Here is a 20,478-nt window from a genome sequence, read left to right as displayed (position 1 = left end):
TAAGTCAAATGACTGCCGAGGAATATGATCAGTTATTTCTGCATAACATAATAATATAATTTGGAATAGGTTAGTATTCAAGTAACTGACATCATATTTTGGAAAATATTTCATAAGGGTTCTTGGACATGGTGGCAGAGCGCCTTGCGAGCAATAATTAATTATTGCACATGATAAACTATCAGATGGCAGTTTGGGGATGCGGCACGCGCCGTCCGCATAGGGAAGGGCGGGGGAAAGTGGTGAAGGGCGGTCAGGAGGGGCGGTGGCGGCGGGGGCGCCTCGCACCTCGTGCACTCTCAGTTCCCGGCCGACCTCCGTAACGTGCGCACGCCGACGCGAATGCCCCCCTCGCATCGAAACATCACTCGCGATACGCGCCTCTCCGACGTGCTCCGGTGATTTCGACTTCGTCCGTCCGAGCGCAGGGTCGATCCCTCTCGCCGATCTCTCAACGGAAGAGATACTAAAAAAAACACCGAATCCGGAGTCTGAAGAAGTGCAGTGCAGAGGCGCGGCAGGTGCGCCAGTTTCCTTCCCAGTAGAATTGAAATCCGACGTCGGAGACGGGAGTTTGAAAAAGGCGGCGCGCGGAACGGACGATGACAGAAATAAAGCACGCCGGCGCCCGCCGTCGCGAGCGCGTCAGTGAGCAAACAGTCCGAGTGTAGATTTTTAAAATTAGAAATAGGCCGAGAGCGCGCAAGCCGTCGCGCGCCGCGACGGCAGCGGCGCTCGCTTCCCCCCGCCGCCTGATTTTCCCGCGCGCCAACCCCGGCGTCGCCGGTACGGAAAATGAAGAGTGAAAACCGCGCCACCCCAGGATCCCGCTCCCCCGTACAGGCGGTACGAGTCCGCGAGGCGGACGCGGCGCCCTAGAGCGGTCCGCTGAGCATGCTGGCCGCGGGGCTCGGCTGGACGCTGTGGGCGGCGCTCTGGTGCTGCTGCGTCGCCTCCCGGCCCCTCCCCGACCCTGCGTTCCCGCCTCTCCGTCGGCCCCACCGATACGAACGCGCCGACCGACCGGCGGAATTCCGGCCGCCCTCCGGCGGAAGGCTGGCGGGCGGCGGCGTCGACTCGCCGGAAAGAGAACGATGTTCGCTCCCTACGAGAGATCTGGTGGCGAAGGCGCCGACCGCCCCCGCCGTGATCGTGGCGAAGGTGCGATCGATGAGTTCGGACCCGAGGGCCAACCTCTCCGTGACGTTCGAAGTGAAAAGAGTGCTCTCGAGGCGCAATCTCACCCTCAAAGCGGGCGATCACGTGCGCCTGCAGGTGTCTCGCGGTGGCTGCTGGGGCACGCCGCGAGCGGGAAACCTCTACTTGCTGCTGGTGGAGCGGGCGCACTCGCGAGCGCCTTCCAGGGCGCTGCAGCTGCTCGCGCCACCCGCCGCCAAATCTCCCGCCCTAGTGAAGGATATCAAGACAGCGCTCAAATCTCACACCGGTAAGTTACGCCGACTGGGCTCGATGGATACATTTTGTAATATAATATATGAATCTAGATTTTTTTTGATAATTATACCATATTATTTCATAGTTTTTAAACTAAATCGCTGTTCATTCATGTTAATTAGGTAAAAAAATCATGAAAACTTATAATCCATAGGAAAATCAGTCACATTAAATGTAAATAAATACCCATAAGGACTTCCACGAATGTTTCCTACTTCTATTCGTTTTTGCATAATGTTCCGGAAAATTGAGTCGAATTTGTTCACATGCACGCAGGTACAAGTAACTCCCTAAGCAATATTGCGTTTCTGCTCGGGAAAAAGTTACTATCCATCCGCAGAAATGGCAGTTTTTAATGAAATATGCCTTTTTATTCAGAAAAATATAATTATTATACTAGATTAGGCTGTAGTAAGCGATTTTAAAAATGCTAGATTTTTGGTTAGACAATTAAACGTTTTAGTAAAAGTTCAAATGTGGTGTTAGTTACTATTGCCAGAAGTGTGAATGTTTGTACACGTAATTGAATTGTGTAAGGAAAATAATTCAGTGGTGGTTAATAATAATAGAAAAGTAGAAAATCATAAATTGTTTTTGGCTTGGTTTATCAATACACGATTAGCAGTATGAAGTGATACATTTGACCATGGATTATGCATACATCTATCAAAATTAATTTCAAGATGAAAAGCAGATGTACGATGTATCATTAAAAATCATTTTATCTAACTTTAGTTAGAAATAATAAGTACATAATAAGTATTCCAACATTGCACACATATTTTTGAATATGTTGACAGAGAAAAAACATAAAAGAATGGAAGTACTTATGTATTTACAATTATTGTATGTTTGGAAAAAGACCATTTTATTTATTGAATTATAGAAGTAAAAAATAAGGTGTGATATTTAATTAAATTGAGTTTTCACTTAAGCATTAAATGATAGATGTTTTTAATGCTCACCCTGCAAAATTGTGATACGCGATTCCAATAATTCCGATAAGTCATACACACCGTCGAAGACCACACAAAGCGATTAAGCATGCCAACAGTGGCAAACCGGTAAAACAAAGTAGGGTAGGTGTCGTAACTTGGCGAGTGTGTCCACTGTCCAGTGTCTGAGTCCATGAAGGAGAGAAGAGGGTCAAGCCTGGCCTCGACAGCCTGCAGACCAGCGGCTGCTACGACACCCCCTATAAGGGAATCTTGTGAAAGCATTAGGCGCCAGGGCAAGCGCGCAATTACTCGATAATCAAAGCCTCTCATCGATCACTATATCACGTCAATAATATCCTTGTATTGAATACATTTTAAATCGATGTCAACGCTGTGCGATGACATGTTAAAGACATAACTATTATTTATATTCTTCGTTATGTTTTTAGATTCATATACACTTACTTACGATTACTACATAGTAATCAATCAGACCTTTGAAGAATTTCTAATTATTATTACGCAATAAAATAAGTACACACGAAATCAATAGTTTCCTCCAAAATTATTAATTATTTTTTGTTCATTACTGAATATACTTATACAAGATTTATCAATGTTAGATTATTTTTTATTGAAAATACATAATTTTGAAAAACCTTAGGCCTTAAACCTTAACCTTAAACTTAAACCTCAATCACAGGTACATGTAAAAATACTTGAAAAAAAAATTAACGACGTGGGTCACCTGTTATTTGATGGTATTTGAAGCACTTCAAATAGCGTACTTATTAGTACTAATTCATATGATTCATAGAGCGATCGATACTCCAAAGGATAAGAGCACTCACCCGGAAAGTGAAAGATGTGAATTCGAGTCAATTATTTCGTAAATGACGTATAAACATGTATAGAAATGTATGTATACTTACTGACTATCGCTTGTTTATAATTTATTGATATGTCAGCTCTACGGTGTTCTATACACAAATATTATAATTTAACTGAATTTTTTTATTTATTAACTTTTGTTAATAAATCGACATGCCCAACAATTCAAGAATTATTTGATAACAACTCTTCCCATGTATAATAGTAATTAAAGACGTATGTTAAGCATGGTTAATGCGTAATATAAAACAGAAGATTACAATAATTACAGTGGAATCTATTAACAGTCATTCCACTGCGGCTATTTTATAATGCTTCTGTTTCATAAAACTTTAAGTTTACTGTTCATGTAAAAAGCTTTTCAAATTGCTCTATTACATATTTCAAGAGATTAGAGCTAATAAAATTAGACTGGAGTCATGAAAGCATTATTATTTATCGGTTTATGATCAAATTCTTCCTTTATGTTAGCGAAATTGTTTAATTAAGTAATTATATTATGTTTTATTTATGTATCATGATTAGTTGAGTACGGTAAGTATTGAACATACTTTACCCAAGTCGGTGAAATAATATAAAGAAAATTACGCATTCAATGAGTTATCAGCTTAATGACGAAGATTTGCCTGCATGTGAATCAATCTTGAATTCGAAATATCGTAAATCGTAAACGCGGGTCAAATACAAATTTGAATAGGTAGCTACAGCTAATTGTAGCATTTCACTTAAGTTTTTATTATAAGTTTATAAAAACTTTATAAGAATACTTTTTTCTCTCAATAATTGACAAAACAAAGCCTTCATTGTTTTCATCGCATTTTTCTTTTTTTTTCTTCAATACTATTTTTTTTTAAATTTTGTGTTTTACTTGTCAAATGAAAAGTTTTCAAATAGGTACGAGTATATCAAATAATTTATTTATAAAAAACCTAATTGGGAGATTCTTAACATTTATGTTAATACCTTGAAATCGTCACGTATAATATTTCCCACAAAAAGTTCGAGAGGAATTTGTTGAGTTTATAAACGACGGGACGCTAAAACTGAAGTTCGCCGATGTTCCATTGGCTATTTTCTGGATTTCGGTTAATAAAAAATATTCTCAGATTTCCGATAAAGCTATCGCAGTTCAGCTCCCATTTTCAAGTAAAAAAAAGTCGCCTGCGTCGCTATTTTACTACACTAATAAGTATTCATATTTTAAAACATGTGATTGTAGGATACAATTAATCTGAGATATTGTATCAATACTCGACAAATAAATATTCCTAACCCGACAACTAACCATAATTATATTAATAGAATATAACCATACAAAAAATCGCTAAGCATAAAATCAATACCATTAATTTTATCTCGAACACTATTTTAAAAACGCTAATTTAGAATATCACACTGTCTTTAACCTTAGCGGTAGGTAAGGGGACCCGCCAAAGATCTTGGGCTGGGGCCCCCCTTCAGGATGTGGGGTCCATGTTTTGGTGTATAAATTGTTTTACGTGTGGTGTGCCGCGGAATTCTGGGAAGACCTTTGGTGTGCCATGGGTTGGAAAAGGTTGCGGAGCACTGACGTATATCATAGCTTTGCCACCGCTGGCGTAAAGCTTAGATATAGGTCAAATGGGTCATTATTTATGTTAAATTACGTTAAAAAATCACAACAATATTGTGTATAAATATTTAAATCATCATATTATTTTATGTACAAGTATATTAGATTTTTAGAATAAGTAGATTGTTATTGAAACTATAATATCATCAGCAATAAATGGTATTAAGAAATATCATAAAAAAAACATGCGCATCTATTCTATAAACAAGGCTGCTATCGGCAGCATCGAGGGTCGTTTATTACATTTATGTATTGAGGCATTTAATTCTGTCAACGAGTGCTATATTTCAACAGCACATCTCTTGGCTGAATTAACTTTTAGAGCAAGATAGACAGTTTTGAAAGTTTAGACGGCGAACTTATTGTAACAATAACACCTCAATACATAAATATGATAAACTACCCTCGATAGCCGCCGATAACCGCCGATATCAGCCTTGTGTATAAAATAGATCTGCTGGACCGATATCTTAGTGGTCAGAGCATTTACCCGGGATCGCGACTGTTAGAATTGATCCATGTTTTTTTCTTTAAGATTTTTCCTAATAGGTTTGTTTCTATTAATTTCCCAATTTATGCATTTTGAATCCATAGTTTTTCTATCACCGTCATAAAAGGTACATACGTAAGTATCATAGTCTGTATGCATGTCTTTTTTTAAAATTTCATATGGTCACTGACATTATGCGACTCTCGTGATGCAGTGCCTGTCATCCGTTTACATATTATATTTACGATGGCAATGCTAGTTATTTCATATTTTCGAATGCAATGCGGTAACTTGTTCGCAATAAATAAAGATTTTCGATTGTATATTTCGTTAAAATTATTACCATTTACTTAATCGTCATTTTCTATAAACCGTTTACCATATTGCATTCTAAGTATGAGTAATGACTAGCACTACCATCTAAGTTTACAGTTTCTTATCACGGCCTGACTGTAGTAGCTTTGATGATGTCGCTCATTCTAGAAGGCAAATACCGTCAAAAAGTACAAATTTTCAAAATGAATGTAGTACTTAGGTAACTATTTTACCAAGAGGTACACAAAATAGTTATCAAAAAGCTCCTTAAGTCATATGTATGATATTCTAGGTCTAGTTCCTGAGTCCAGTTGGACTATGCTATCATTATAATTACATACGAATACCGCTCCGTGTTGTCACGGGCACATTTCAAATATCGGCGTATCGGCTAAAAAAAAGCGAAACAATGCGAACGCGGCTCGCAAAAAACGGCCCCAGCGGTTTTCCCGCCGAAGGACAATGGCGGCGAAAAACCGCCGACCCGTCGCTACCAAATATGTCATCATGCCGGGACTTGCGCTTTGCCTCCTTTGGATTAAAGCCATTGTTCCCCCGCGCAACCAACCCCCGCCCCTCTGCGCACCACATCTGCGCACGCAATACAGCATCCATCGATTTCTTGTTGATCATTTTGCCATAAATATCTTAATTATATACTAACAATACGTGAATATATTTATTTGAATACTTTCAATAACACATCATCTCCGCCATCCCTTGTAGACAAACTAATAAACCTCATTATCAAATTCACCTCGTACTACACCCGGTCTTAGTCGGGCACACCATGAGCCTCAAACAGATGACGCGAAGCGTTTGCATTTTCGGTACCACCATTTCAAGAGTGATCCATGCATCTAGTGTGTTTTAACTGAGTTTAATCCCCTAAAATGCTCGTGTGAGAGATGGGAAAAAGGCTATACAGACCCAATTTCAACACACTTCGCAACGTTCACATTCATATACCTAAAAATACAATTAAATACATTTTGAGAATGGCCTCTGTAATGAACTAAAACGTTGAAGAAAGAAAGAGGAATATCACGCGGTGACAACCCAAAAAATCATTATGATAACAAACGGCCGTGAGAATCTTAAATATTATATAAGGGAAAAGAGAATGGTAGAAAAAAATTGATAAAGAAACCCGATCCAATGGACACAATATGTGGTTGGATTTACTTGAATAACTCTTCCTATGTCCTCTTTGCAGACAGTCGGATACCATGCTATCATCTTTATAACCTTTAACATAGTCTTGATCTGGACTGACAAATTGCACATCCATCTCAACTATAAGATAGAAATTTTCGATTGATTTCCTCCCTGAAATGGATTATTTCGTATAAATATAATTCAATTCATTTATTCAATTCATTTATTTTTTTAACATATTGTGGACATTACAAATTATAAGTTTAAGACGTTCACAACATGACATTTAGAAACAAAGATAAATATAAATATAACAGTATTACATAAAAAAGAGATATATCAGTAGATGAATTAGATAGGTACAAGGAAGTACACCGGATGAGTTAAGCAGACCCTATTTTAAGAATTTATAAAACAACATCCACCTAAACTCATTCTCACGTAGGTGGAATATATCAACACCCAAAGCAATTTCGTTGAACATAGTTATCACTCTCCCAATTGGCATTACCAGTGGCAGGTTGGTTCTGCACCTTGGGAGAATAAACAACTGATGGTCTCTATTTCTAAGATAGTTATCAGGGACACACAGTTCAACACTGCCCAGAATGGCAGAGTTCTCATTTATACCTTGTATAAGTCGAAAAAAATACGTAGCTAAATAAAAATTTCTTCTAAATTGCAGACTGCAGTATATAAGCATGCCTAAGAGAAAGTCAGTTGGATAAAGCCACGGATATTATCCATACAACCTCAAGTAAAGGAGTCTCAAGAATTTCTTCTGTATCCTCTCCACCATAAGGCCATACTTCAACTGGTGCGGTGCCCAAACAATAAATCCACTCTAAAGTCTGCTTCGAACTAAAGAATTAAATAAAAGTTTTAATACCGTAACATCTGAAAAGACCCGGGAAGTACGCATGACGAAGCCCAACATTTTAAGCGCTTTGTTACAAATGGTAACTATATGGCTAATAAATGTCAGTTTACTCTCAAACGTAATGCCAAGATCCCTTACAGATGATAATCGTGACAGAACTCTGCCATGCATCGAGTATTGGAAAAACAACACTTTTGAGGCTCTGGTAAACGATAAAAGATTGCATTTATCAATATTGAATTCTAGTTTGTTACGCCTGCCCCAATTTAATACATTATCTATATCAAGTTGGAGCTGACGACAATCGTCCAAGGTGACAACTTCCAAAAAGAGTTTCAAGTCATCAGCGAACAACAAAAACATAGCATTTTTTATTACCAATGCTATGTCATTTATAAAAATCGTGAACAGCAACGGCCCTAAGTTTGAGCCCTGGGGGACACCAGAAAATGTGTAAAAGGTCTGTGACTGATAAAGGCCGTACGATACGTATTATTGACGGTTTCTAAAATAACTCCCGAATAGCTTCAAAAATCGATCCGACAATCCAATAAGTTGGAGTTTTTCCATCAGGATGTCATGATCGACCTTGTCAAATGCTTTCGAGAAGTCATTGTAAGAACAGTCAACCTGGTGGCCTCTATCCAGTGCCGATGACACATAATCGGTAAATACTATCAGGTTAGTTTCCGTTGATCGGCTTGCTCTAAATCCATGCTGTTCATTTATTATAAATGACTCAATTTTTGGAGAAATCATGTTGTGCATGATCATCTCAAGAACTTTTGCTGGTGCAGAGAGAACAGCTACCGGCCTGTAATTCTCATGAATTTTAGCTTTGTAAAAAAGCTCTGGAGTATATTTTTTTCATTACGCTACATATCTTCTCAGAAAATCATTGAACGTCCGAAATTTTATTGCAACGCATCGGAAGGTATTTATTAATTTACGCGAAACGCTTTTTTGTTTATCACAGCCATTTATTTGACTTGGTGAGAAGTTAATCAGACTGAAATTTATTTCTTATGAAAACTCTAAATCCCAGTGCTCCTGGAGTGAAGATTTTTGAGTTATTTGACAGTGTTTGAGCCCTCTAACTTTTGATTCTGTATTTATTATCTTTTAAGTTTTATGTGTTTTCTTCAGTCGTTTTTATTTACCTATTAAATAGATAAAATAAGTTTCCAGCATCACAATGTTCTGTTGATGTATATTGTATAGTATAACGTTTATTTACGGTATTTAAAGTTAACTGACTTAAAATTTTCTGAATGATAACTATTTTATTGTACAACAAACTTATCTTATAGCATGGTAAAGCAACTGACAAGTGGAATCAATCATGGTAGTTAAGTGTGAGATTTGACATTAATTGAAATGCTATTAAAAATCGAAGTCGATAGTAGTCACTGGTTGACTCTTCATAACGGATTCGGCGTAGATAGATTAATCTAGAAAACTGCAAAACTGCATTCTTACAATCACTAACTGGCTACTTCGAGAGATGCTGCCGACTTAGACCCCATTAATTCTAACTCGGTGGACATGACACTTATTATTATAACTACAATTTTTCAGATAAGTACTGGATTTCAATATTAGTCAAATATTTCTTTTTTTCTCAAAATATATTATGCTAACTTGTTTAATTAAAAATAATCGCCAACGCAGTTATTTTAAAAGATTTGAATATTACGATTAAGTTCTATTATCGAAATAATAATGTCATTGCAAAGGAGCAAGAATATTTTATCTATTATACGTCCCATGTCATGCATTGTATATAAAAGTGGATATTTCTAAGAATCAATATCGGTGAGAATATTCAGTATATTTATGTACAATTTTATAAATTGTAAAAACAGAAAAAATAAAGTTTTTTTATATGGGTAGAATAAAGACACCCCAAAGACTTCAACGATAGACCAAGATGGATAACAATTTCAGAATAATAAAATAAAAGTTTGAATGAAAAAACAGCGTCATTAGATGAATGGTGTATTGGATAATAATATTATGTATTATAAAATATTTTTTGTACAATTTATGAGTAGGTATATCTGTTGACCTAAGTCCTAAGTTATACTAGGTAGGTATATCTTTACTTATGGTGTTTTAGAATGTTATAGAATTCTTATTATTGTTTAATATTCTTATAGGTAACAAAGAAAGTAATATATACTACAATTATTGTTATTGTGATAACGTAGATAGGTACTTTGTAGGAACTTAGGTATATTGTGGGGAAATAAATGAGCATTGCATATTTATCTTCATGAGACATTCAACAAACAATTATTGGCGCCTAAATTATGATCACTTATCAATGATAATAAAAATACTTATGATTTGATAAAAATTTCCACATTGCTGCTAAATACCGTTGGTAATAATATTATTAAGTAAGCAGAAATTTGTTATCTTTTCCCATTGATGATTTAAAAAAATCTGCGTCTATGTTGCTACCGCGTATTGTTTATAAAAATAATGTATTCAATGGAAAGATGCTTATCAAAGTGTGTTGATAACTTATCAAAATATTATTATTTATCCATCGCATGCCAATATAATATAAGCTTATCATTCAACTATTCGGCCTTGCAATGCACAGCTGATTTTTAATTAAACAAATCGCTTTCTCATTGTCAAAGTATAAAATTGTAACCGGTTACAAAAGGGGTGTAGGTACATACAATTTTAAACTAGATAAAAGATTTCTGTAGATTGTCTGAGAGCCTTTCGAAGAGTCATAAATTTATTATAGAATACGGCTGGGTATAAACAAAATAATTCATTGCAGAATTTATTGTGATCAAACTAGTTTAAATGTATGTTTTGGCACATTGCTTCCGAGATAGAACCAATTTTTTGGATGCTGGTGTCATTCGTGAATTATAATGCTTTTGCTAATATTGTAGTAAACAAATGATTTCAAGGAATACTGCATGCATAAATGAGTGGCATTTAAAAATCCAAACTTAATAATATGATGCACATACATTCAGTGTCATATTGATTTATTAATACTATCGACCAATGGTACTTGATGGAATTTGAATTTAAATTCTAATGGATTTAAGTTTTGTACTATTCCATTTGAGTGGAATCTATTCCATTTGAATGGACTATTCCATTATTTCATTTTAATGGGAGTTCCACTCAAATGGAATAGTACAAAACTTAAATCCATTAGAATTCATATTGATTTGTTGATTTCCGAGTATTTAACTACGAAAAAAATATAACAAAAAATCGAAAATCTACACCTTTTGTGATAGAAAGTAACAGTTAATTTTGGAGTAAATTAATCTAGGTATTTTTTTATGTAGGTAATATGTTTTGAAAAACGGTAAAGCAATGTAATGATATTGTTGAAATTTGAAAAAAAATGTTATTCCGGTAAGAAAATGATATGAAAAGAGATATTATATTGAAACCAAAACAAAGATTCACGCATCGTTGTTGGTGGTATTGGGTGAATACTGATGCATTTACAGCCACTTGTTGACAGTCAGCATCGATACACGTTCTTGCTGGATACACGTATTCACTACAATGATCTGCAGTGAGCTAAATACCTCTTTAAGCAAGATGCCAATCTGACTAATAGCAATAGATACTAATGATACACTAAAAACATTAAAGGCAGGAACACAATATTATTACGTCACGTGAGCGCACGTGAGTTCACAGTAAGCTCACGCCACCGGCAAAGAGTGTGCGTACATGTATCAAAATTACACTTGAGAGAACGATATTTTTTTCCTGCAAATTTAAGCGTTTGATTATCACACTATCACGTATCTTTATTTGTATGGGTTTGGAAGGCAGCTACATGTGACAGGTAATTACCATAATCTTATTGTAGGTTGCCAGTTTTCAATATTGAATGTTTTGGTAGTTCAAGCATAGGTGTTACAATCTGTTTTTACCTTTATAGTTACGACTTACCAGTGACTTCTCTCGATTTTAATGTATGAAATAGGTGAAGATGTGTGACATATTACTCAAAGTAAACATGTAATACATGTTAGACATAAGTAGAGAAGCATACACATATTATGTATATTGTAAATAAAGATTGTAAATCATTATATTATTTTATCATATACCTATGCAGTCTTTGGTCAACCTATAAATGGTGACATTTTTCATTAGAAAAGTTTGAACTATTATTTTTTTTAGAAAATCGTGAAAATACTATTATTAAAATAAGTATTTCAATAGTTTGTATTGATCAAAGGAAAAAGTTCATATAATGTATTTAAAACTGTTTCATTTATCACACATTGATCAAATACTGTCTATATAAATAGAGAGAGGGTAATTAATTACGTGACATATGACATGTATATATTTGTAAAAATGTCTAAAACACAATTTTGTAAAACCTCAGAAATATTCATTATTAGAAAAAAACAGAAAAAATGGACCGAGTAAGACTCGATCTCACGTCTTTCACTGTGAGTGCTTTCGCATCTAAGCTACCGATTCGTCAATGATTCCTACCAGTTATTTCATATAACTATGTTTTCGCTGAGGTACTTCAAATGACATCAATCTAGAGGTAATCTGCTTTGTAATCAATTAAAATTAATTGTATTAGTAACTTGCTATCAAACGTCTTGCGCTAGCCAAACGTTTACTAGTTTTATAATTGAATAAAAAATATACTTGGCAAAGTCACTGTTTAATAATATAATAGGTTGATGCCATTGAATAAATAAAACAATTTATATGAAATATTGTCTTTTTGGACTAACTAACTTCATTTTTACGCTTTATAAAATAATCGTTTCTCGGTATGACTGTTATATAGTTTTCGATGAATTTTCCGACCGTGCGCTGTGCAGCTGCACTTTTCCGTGGTAGCTCCGATCGCGGGTCGGGCAGCGTGGCCGGTCCGCGGCGGGCCTCATACAAAGTAAACCGAGAAGAAGCGATCGCGCGATCCATAACCTAATACAGGCGGTTTGAGTAAGGTCGCCTTATTTGAGTGACCTAACGCGCGGTGCGCTGGCACTAGTACTACCGTAGTACGCGAGACGCGCGTAACGCAGCTGGAATACGATATCAAGCTCACGATGATCGGCATTCGTACTCGATTGGCAACTTTACTCTTTCGGTGCATTCCGATAATGGCCGCTGTGTCTGCTCCATACGGATGCAATGAGATGATGGCTAGGTACTTACATTTTAAGATATAAGTTTTCGTCAGGATAGCGAAGAAATGGGAGCACACCACTTACTGGCCCTTACATAGAAATTTAACGCAATGCTTCTGAAAATATTAAGATAATTGACAGTTATAAATTATGAATGTTCGTTTGAATTTGAATTTGTTTTTATTTTAAGTCGATTTGTCCTAGGATTTTGTTTCATAGTTTATCCTGAATTTTATTGTTTGGTATACGTACCCATTTTTCTTTTTTTTACGACAAATATTTTGTCAAATAATAACCACGACGATTATAATAATCTCCCTATTTATATAAAAAAGTCATCCGTAGATTAAGAATACAATTAGGTTTAATAGAATGTATATCAAAATTAAAATGATTTGTAACATCATAGTACATAACAATAAATCTCATTCATCACCATCAGCAATCAAAAGAGTGTCAGCCTAAGATGGATCATTTCTAACTATATCTCTATACATTGTGGCCGATTTTCAGTTCGGTAACCTAATTAGGTACCATGGATTGGTTGCTCCATCAAGCCAGTGAATTTTTGGCCTGATTTTTCTTCTGTGTCCTATTAAGTTACTCGAGATTACTCTCTTTGTCGGGTCATTGTTGTTAATACACAGCTAGTATAATTTTAACAAATGTATATTTCTCAATGCGTACTTAAGTATACTCAGTTGTTTCAAAAAATATCGTTTCCCACAAGTTTCTTCTTTTCAAAAAGTTGTACAAAAATCAATTGTTAGTTGACGCGTATTATTTATAATGATTATTTGTTTTAATATAATATCATTATACGCAAGTGTTTTATAAAATGATTCATAAGGTCACATGGCAGTGACGAAGACTCTTTACGGTGGTTATGTAGTTTTGAGCGTATCTTAATAACAAAAAATTTTAATAAATGTATATAATCGATATATAGAATATTCGCTGCGCTGTATATATTTACCACCATTATTCATAGGATCAAAGGCTGTAATAATCCGTACGTAAATGTGTCATGTTTTTATATAGAACAATTTTGATATCTACCGGAAAATTATCGTAACAAATTTCATATAATTAAAAATTAGATCATTTTAGATAAGTATTTTATACGCCGATAAACCATTATATTTAATTTAAGATATATATATTTTTTTAAATAAAATTGAAATTTTATCTCATGTTTTTTGGTTCGAATTTAAATAAATTTAAAATACTAACTAGGACCCCATGTTTTCTCAATTGCACGATATTATTCTGTTGAAATTAGTGTGAATCATTACTGGTACTATCATATTATTACTATTATTCTTATCTTCTTGTCCCGTAAGTAAGATTGACAAGTATCTACCTATGCATTATAATAAAATTAATACCCATAGCCTACCTACTTTGAAAAGACACTCTTCGCCACTGTCACATAAAATAATTAGGTTTATTAGTACCCAAGTAGGTATGTGTATATCTGAATAATTTAACATTCAAAATAGTTATGAATCGATCCTTAGACATCGATTTATTTTAGAGATGTTTTCAATAAATCGATTGTGATTGTTCGATTGTTATTTGCCAGGCAGTAATGATCGAATTGTCGTTGCATACCAGCCGTCTTTGCTTGCCCATTGTACCTCAGGCACAGGTATTCTCCTCCATAAACGTAACATGCAGTTTTCAGTTTTATCTACGCGCATTGCTGATCGATCTCTCGTACAGTTCGAATCGATCGCGCTTTAAAAAAACACGGCCCAACCAAAACAAAGATTTCCAATAAAACAATGAACAAATATGTTAATAAATTAACAAGTAGGTAGTAGATATTAGGTTAAGGTAAGTAGTAGGCTCTTACACCGTATCATCACATAGTATGCCTTATAATTTTCCTCTACTGCAAAAAAATACTTCTGAAATATATACATTTTTCAGATTTATAAAGTTTCATAATATTATATTGTATGTTTACATTTTCATGATTTTATACTGAAAAACTGGTGTAAAGAAAATTTCTTTGTTATCGACCTCTATACTTCTTAAGTTGATGGTGATTTTGGAGACCATCATAACAGATTGCTAATACGTTAAATATATTTTTAATTAAAATTTTATGGCTGTACCTTAAGTTTTTTTTACTGATATTGTATACCTATTTGATGTTTTGAAATTATGTAAAAATGCTAATAAATTTCATTACATATCACAAAAATTGTTAAATATATATCTGGAAATAGTGAAAACTCTCTAAAAGTTTCCTTACAACTCTCGTACGCTAGATAAATAGTGACACGTGTTGTGTCTATCTGTTTTTTTCTGTTTCAAAAGAGTAAGAAACCCGAAATAGCTTTTCACATAAGTGTGTTTCAAACGAAAATGTTAAATAAACAGTTTATTTATTTTGATTTATCTTTGCTACCATATGCCCCGTAAAAAGAATAATTAAATCAGTAATCAAGCAGAGATTTATGGGAAAATTCAAAAGAATTTATTTGTATAACGCTTTTTTGTACCACCATTTCAATGACATAATAATATAACGACAAACACCTTTAGTAAAATTGTATTTTTATAAATTAAAAGTCCGGTTAATCATGAATATTTTCTAATATTCATACACATTCCATTTAAGAATCATTAATTCCTTGTAAAGATTGGTAATGAAAGTATGTAATGACCATATCAAAAGCAATATATTATTATAAAAATGAGGTATTTAAGTAAATTATTTCAGTATAATAAAATAGTATTAAAATTACTCTATCTTATTTTCATACTGCCTTAATAATATTCGGAATTGTAAGCTCTTAAATGTTTCAATAATTTATTGCGAATCTTTTGAGATGTAAATATATGAAGCAAATGCGATTAAATCCGATTATATCATAATGCGTATGTAATAATATTAATATGATCATTACAAAAATAATGTAAGTATTGTCTTTTGAGATTATCATAAATCTAACATTATTGTTAGTGCACTAATAGTGTATATTTATAGTGGCACATAAAAGCATACAATAGCAGTTCAGGCAGTTAACACAACGCATATACGAGTATGCACATTCGGAATTATTGCAAATTTAACGGCTAAGATTTTGATTAGCACACTGCCTTATTTGCAGTCGACGATATTGTGCATCATCTGTGACTGGACATTGCATTCCACAAAGTTTTAGTAGTAATTAATAGTCTACAACAAAGTTTAAATGTCACGCAGTATGAATACGTTGCACTATCATCAACTGACATAACTTAAATATAATATTACATGTACTCGTACCTACTATTTATAGTATTATGAAAAATTATAAAAATATAACTCACAAAAACAAAACTCCAATCAAATCGTGGTTTGACCTTTTGTTCTAATGATAACGATTCATTATTAATTGTCGTAGTAACGTATTATTAAAGAGCGTATTGATCTTTAGTCAATTTTTAGAACATTCTTAATCTGTTGCGGTTTGGTTTAATATTTAATTACACGCCGTTTCTAACTATTTAAATATAAATTTTACCTATATATTATAATAGAAAATATACATGATAGATCTAACCATTTTAAATAGAAAAAAACCTAAGTTAATTACGGAAAATTGTGTTCGACATTTTAAGTATCAGATATATTATATATTATTCAAATACATACTCGTAGTAAACATTCAAACTGTCAGATATTTGTGAATTAAATACATAATAATATTGTTTCTGAATAGTTAAAATTACCTACTAATAATCATAAATTGAAACCTTCACAGTAAAAGAAATGTGCTAAAACTTATGCAAAAAACAGAACTCTAGTGTTTCCAGTAACTTGATAACCTTGCTCTTTAACTAAATTTAAAGCGTTAGTCAAAACGGGTCGAAAGATTATCGACCTAAAATAAAAGTTTGTCATTTATTATTCATTTTTTACTCATCAACACTGTCATAAAAAAGAACTAATTGGCGGGAAATGACGATTCTCGATATTCTAGACGAAGTAGGAAAAATAAATCTTCAATATTAATCATGCATCTGCATATATTATTTAAACTATATTTTCATTAGAATAAAACCTTTACAAAACATCTCAATGATAATTAAAATAAATTAAATATATGTGTTGTTGGCGGATTACGAGTAAGGGTGCATTTTGTCGATTTGAATGAAAATTTTATATAAATAAGTAGAACAAATGGTGCAACACAATGAACTGATTTATATGACTACTAAGGGAAGTGTGCAACGTTATAATTACGCCAATGGATAGAGAAGCAAACTCTAGAATATATTATACAGTATTAAGTACTTGTAGCTATTTCAGATAAAATTACAATACCTTGTTATTTATGTAAAATAGAGTAGAAAATCTGGAATAATCATTATTATTCGCAAAATAAGTGAAGTTAATGTTTAAGTTTAAATCATATGTATTTTTTATAATATGAAATACGGACAACAATGTTGTAAGAACATAAAAGGATGGCAGATTTGCAATAATACCTCTTATTTCACTGTAGATAGGTAGGTACTTGAATATTTTAATCAAAATTCATCCATATTTATGTATTTACAAAATAATGAAATTTATATTAGTGAACCTGGACGGTCTTTTACCATTAATAAGTGAACAGAGAAGATACATGGCAGCCACAAGAACATCCTAAGACAGAAGGTAGATTAATTAGTTTAGTGAAAACACGTGGTAGCCTCGAGAAAGATCTAGGAAGCTTTCATCCAGTACTGAGTCGATTGCGGCGGATGATGATGACCATTACAGTAATTTTGGATATAATGATAGAGTGTGGCATAGCATTTTTGTCACACACGGCGAAATCCCAGCATGCGATCGTATATGAGTGCGAATATCCACAACATGTTTATTATGAAGTGGAATAATCGATTTGAAGCATCGCGAGAGCCGAGTCTGATGAACTTTTGATTGTTATTCCAGCCATGCGCCGGTATTTGGATTGATATTATTATTTCGCTGCGTCGACGACATGTTCTCTGCCCATTACACAAACTGTCACCACAGATCCGCACTTAGGTCGTTTACTGAAACATTCGAATTGAGGGGAAAACAAAATCTAGAAATGTGCTCGACAGATATAAACTACAAAACATTCACGAAACAAGGATTTAAAAAAAGGTTTACATGATACCAAAATGCACAAAATAATATAAGCGCATAAAGCAGGGTTTCTCAAACGTTTTTTATCCATCGCCAACTATCATTATTTTGAAATGAATCACCACACAAACTTGAAAACTGAGACGATATTGTTCTTACATTATTAATTCAACGTGAGCCTTTTGTTTGTATATATTGTTATATATACCTACGTATATGAAAAAAAATCTTGGATAAATGTATGAAAATTTGACATTTTGTTATCATTTGATGTATAGAATAATATGTATAAGACAATATTTATCAACCATATTATATCAATACTCGAGGCCACAGGCTGGCGATATTACCACGTATAAAAATGATTGGTCTTAAAAATAGGAATGAATTGAAAAATGTTACAATTAACAGATCATTTTAACTAATTTATTGAAAGTAAGAGGTGAGATATTTAATACATAATAAAATACACATGTTTTATTTGGAAGAAGGGGATTATATATATTTAAATGTAAAGTATTTTGCTAATCATAAAACTTCATTTTATGTTATGTGGGTAGATAATAATATTTGGTAGTCAATTAATACGGTAAAATAGGGTGTTGTCAGTTTCAGATTGTAATTAATGAAGAAAGAAAAAACCACATATATATTGTATATATATCTGTGTGTAAAGCTATCGTAATTGATATTATCTGGTTTGAATCAAACTTTTACCGAAGCTTTTAGAAATAACGATTGTTTTTTATTACAATTTGTAAGTAATACAAAATTAAATTAAATTATTTTACTTGATTTAATAATCTTGGAATAAAGAAGATAGATAGACTAGTATTTTGCACGGTGGAAAAGTATTTTTTTCATATAATATGCTTGCATACAATACTGATTAATAATTTGATACATAGTTTTCGTTAATTCGGTTCTGTCTGGTGTACCCGTACTAATACATCCGTTAAAAAGGATTCTTCAAACACCTTACACCACACAGAAACTTCGACTTTGAAATGCAATTTTTGTATTTCATCTCACCTTATTTCACCATACCGTTGACACAGAAAGTAATAGTCTGCTAAAATATAGGTCTCCATGCATTGGTAAAGTTTATGATAAGTAGAATTGGTTTTAAATTATTTATTTAGTAAATAAAAATGCTCAGTTAATTTAAAAAATAAAATATGTACAACAATATGCATAATAATAATGTATTAAAACTCCTACGTCTAAATATTTTAAATGGTTATAATTTAATTTATCGCTACTAAGAGTTGGATGATGAATAGTTTCATTTTTTTTATGTTTCATTATCTTGTGAGAAAAATGCAAATTACGGTCGTATTTGTTGTTTTTTACCGCCAAACCAAGATTCTCCGAGGTAATAACCTCCATACTAACCGACAGTTAACGTTCCAAACCATAAGTATTTCATTACGTTTTAAATAGTTTTTAATTTGTTGGCTATTATTTTGTACTGCGTTGAAAACTACATTACGTTAATTATTCCATCATTTTATTTATTCAATACCAACATAAGTACCTAGTGTGCCGGACGAAATCCCGAAGGCCGAAATCTCGAATGCTGAAATCCCGAATGGCCCAAATCCCGAAGGCCGAAATCCCAAATGGCCGGAATCCCGAATGGCCGAAATCCCGAAGGCCGAAATCCCGAAAAATACAAACCGTAATAATTCTCAACAACTACCAACTCGAAAGCAAAAAATACTACTTTTTATAAAAGAAAATGCAATAAAATGAAAAAATATATATTTCGACAATTATTAATATCCATTTCCATTTTTCAACAAAAAAAATTGGTTTATTGTCTCTCCTGTAAAAATTTTAAGATTTGCGCAATTTAAGATAAGTGTTAAGATTGCGCAATTTTTTACAGGAGAGACAAAAAACCATTTTTTTGTAGAAATTTATCTTGAATTACGCAAATTTTACAAGAGACAAAAACCATTTTCCACAAAAAATGGTTTTTTGTCTCTCCTGTAAAAAATTGCGCAATGTTAACACTTATCTTGAAATGCACAAATTCTACAAGAGAGACAAAAAACCATTTTTTGTAGAAAAAATGGGTTATTGTATTTTCTTTTATAAAAAGTAGTATTTTTTGCTTTCGAATTGGTAGTTGTTGAGAATTATTAGGTACTGTTTGTATTTTTTTATTTTTCGGGATTTCGGCCTTCGGAATTCCGGCCATAACAAGAAAATGTACGTGTTGCAGTACTAGTTGTGTATAGTTGCAAGATTGCCTGCTTGAATCAAAAAAGTTCGGAAGCATCTGAATTTTCATGCGACAGCCACTGCGCAGTAGAACGACAGTATCGAACCTGCCGGCAAAAAAACGAACTACACCGCGGAATGACTCATCTTGAGGTTAACCGATTTTTACGACCTGTCAAATAGTACTATAAAATGACAACATCGCGTCTCGCTTACTCTTGTAGAA

The 20,478-nt window shown here is 33.6% G+C and overlaps 1 protein-coding gene across 2 annotated transcripts in view; it reads left to right on the top strand.

Annotated features, from left to right (window-relative positions):
* The first annotated feature begins 301 nt into the window (after window positions 1–301).
* The window catches only part of vn (membrane-bound neuregulin protein vein), a 110,475-nt gene continuing 90,298 nt past the window's right edge, over window positions 302–20,478 (top strand). For both annotated transcript variants that reach the window (XM_085952627.1, XM_085952626.1), the window contains exon 1: window positions 302–1,447. In XM_085952627.1, coding sequence (XP_085808753.1) covers window positions 895–1,447 — 553 coding nt within the window. In that variant the 5' untranslated portion in view covers window positions 302–894. The remainder of the gene's footprint in view (window positions 1,448–20,478) is intronic.

The sequence above is a fragment of the Rhyacophila brunnea genome, unplaced genomic scaffold, assembly GCF_057557595.1.
Source record: "Rhyacophila brunnea isolate RB1 unplaced genomic scaffold, BYU_Rbru_1.0 scaffold_3, whole genome shotgun sequence".
Classification (NCBI taxonomy): Eukaryota; Metazoa; Arthropoda; class Insecta; order Trichoptera; family Rhyacophilidae; genus Rhyacophila; species Rhyacophila brunnea.
The sequence above is the reverse complement of the archived record's forward strand: the minus strand, read 5'-3'. Positions and strand labels throughout refer to the sequence as shown.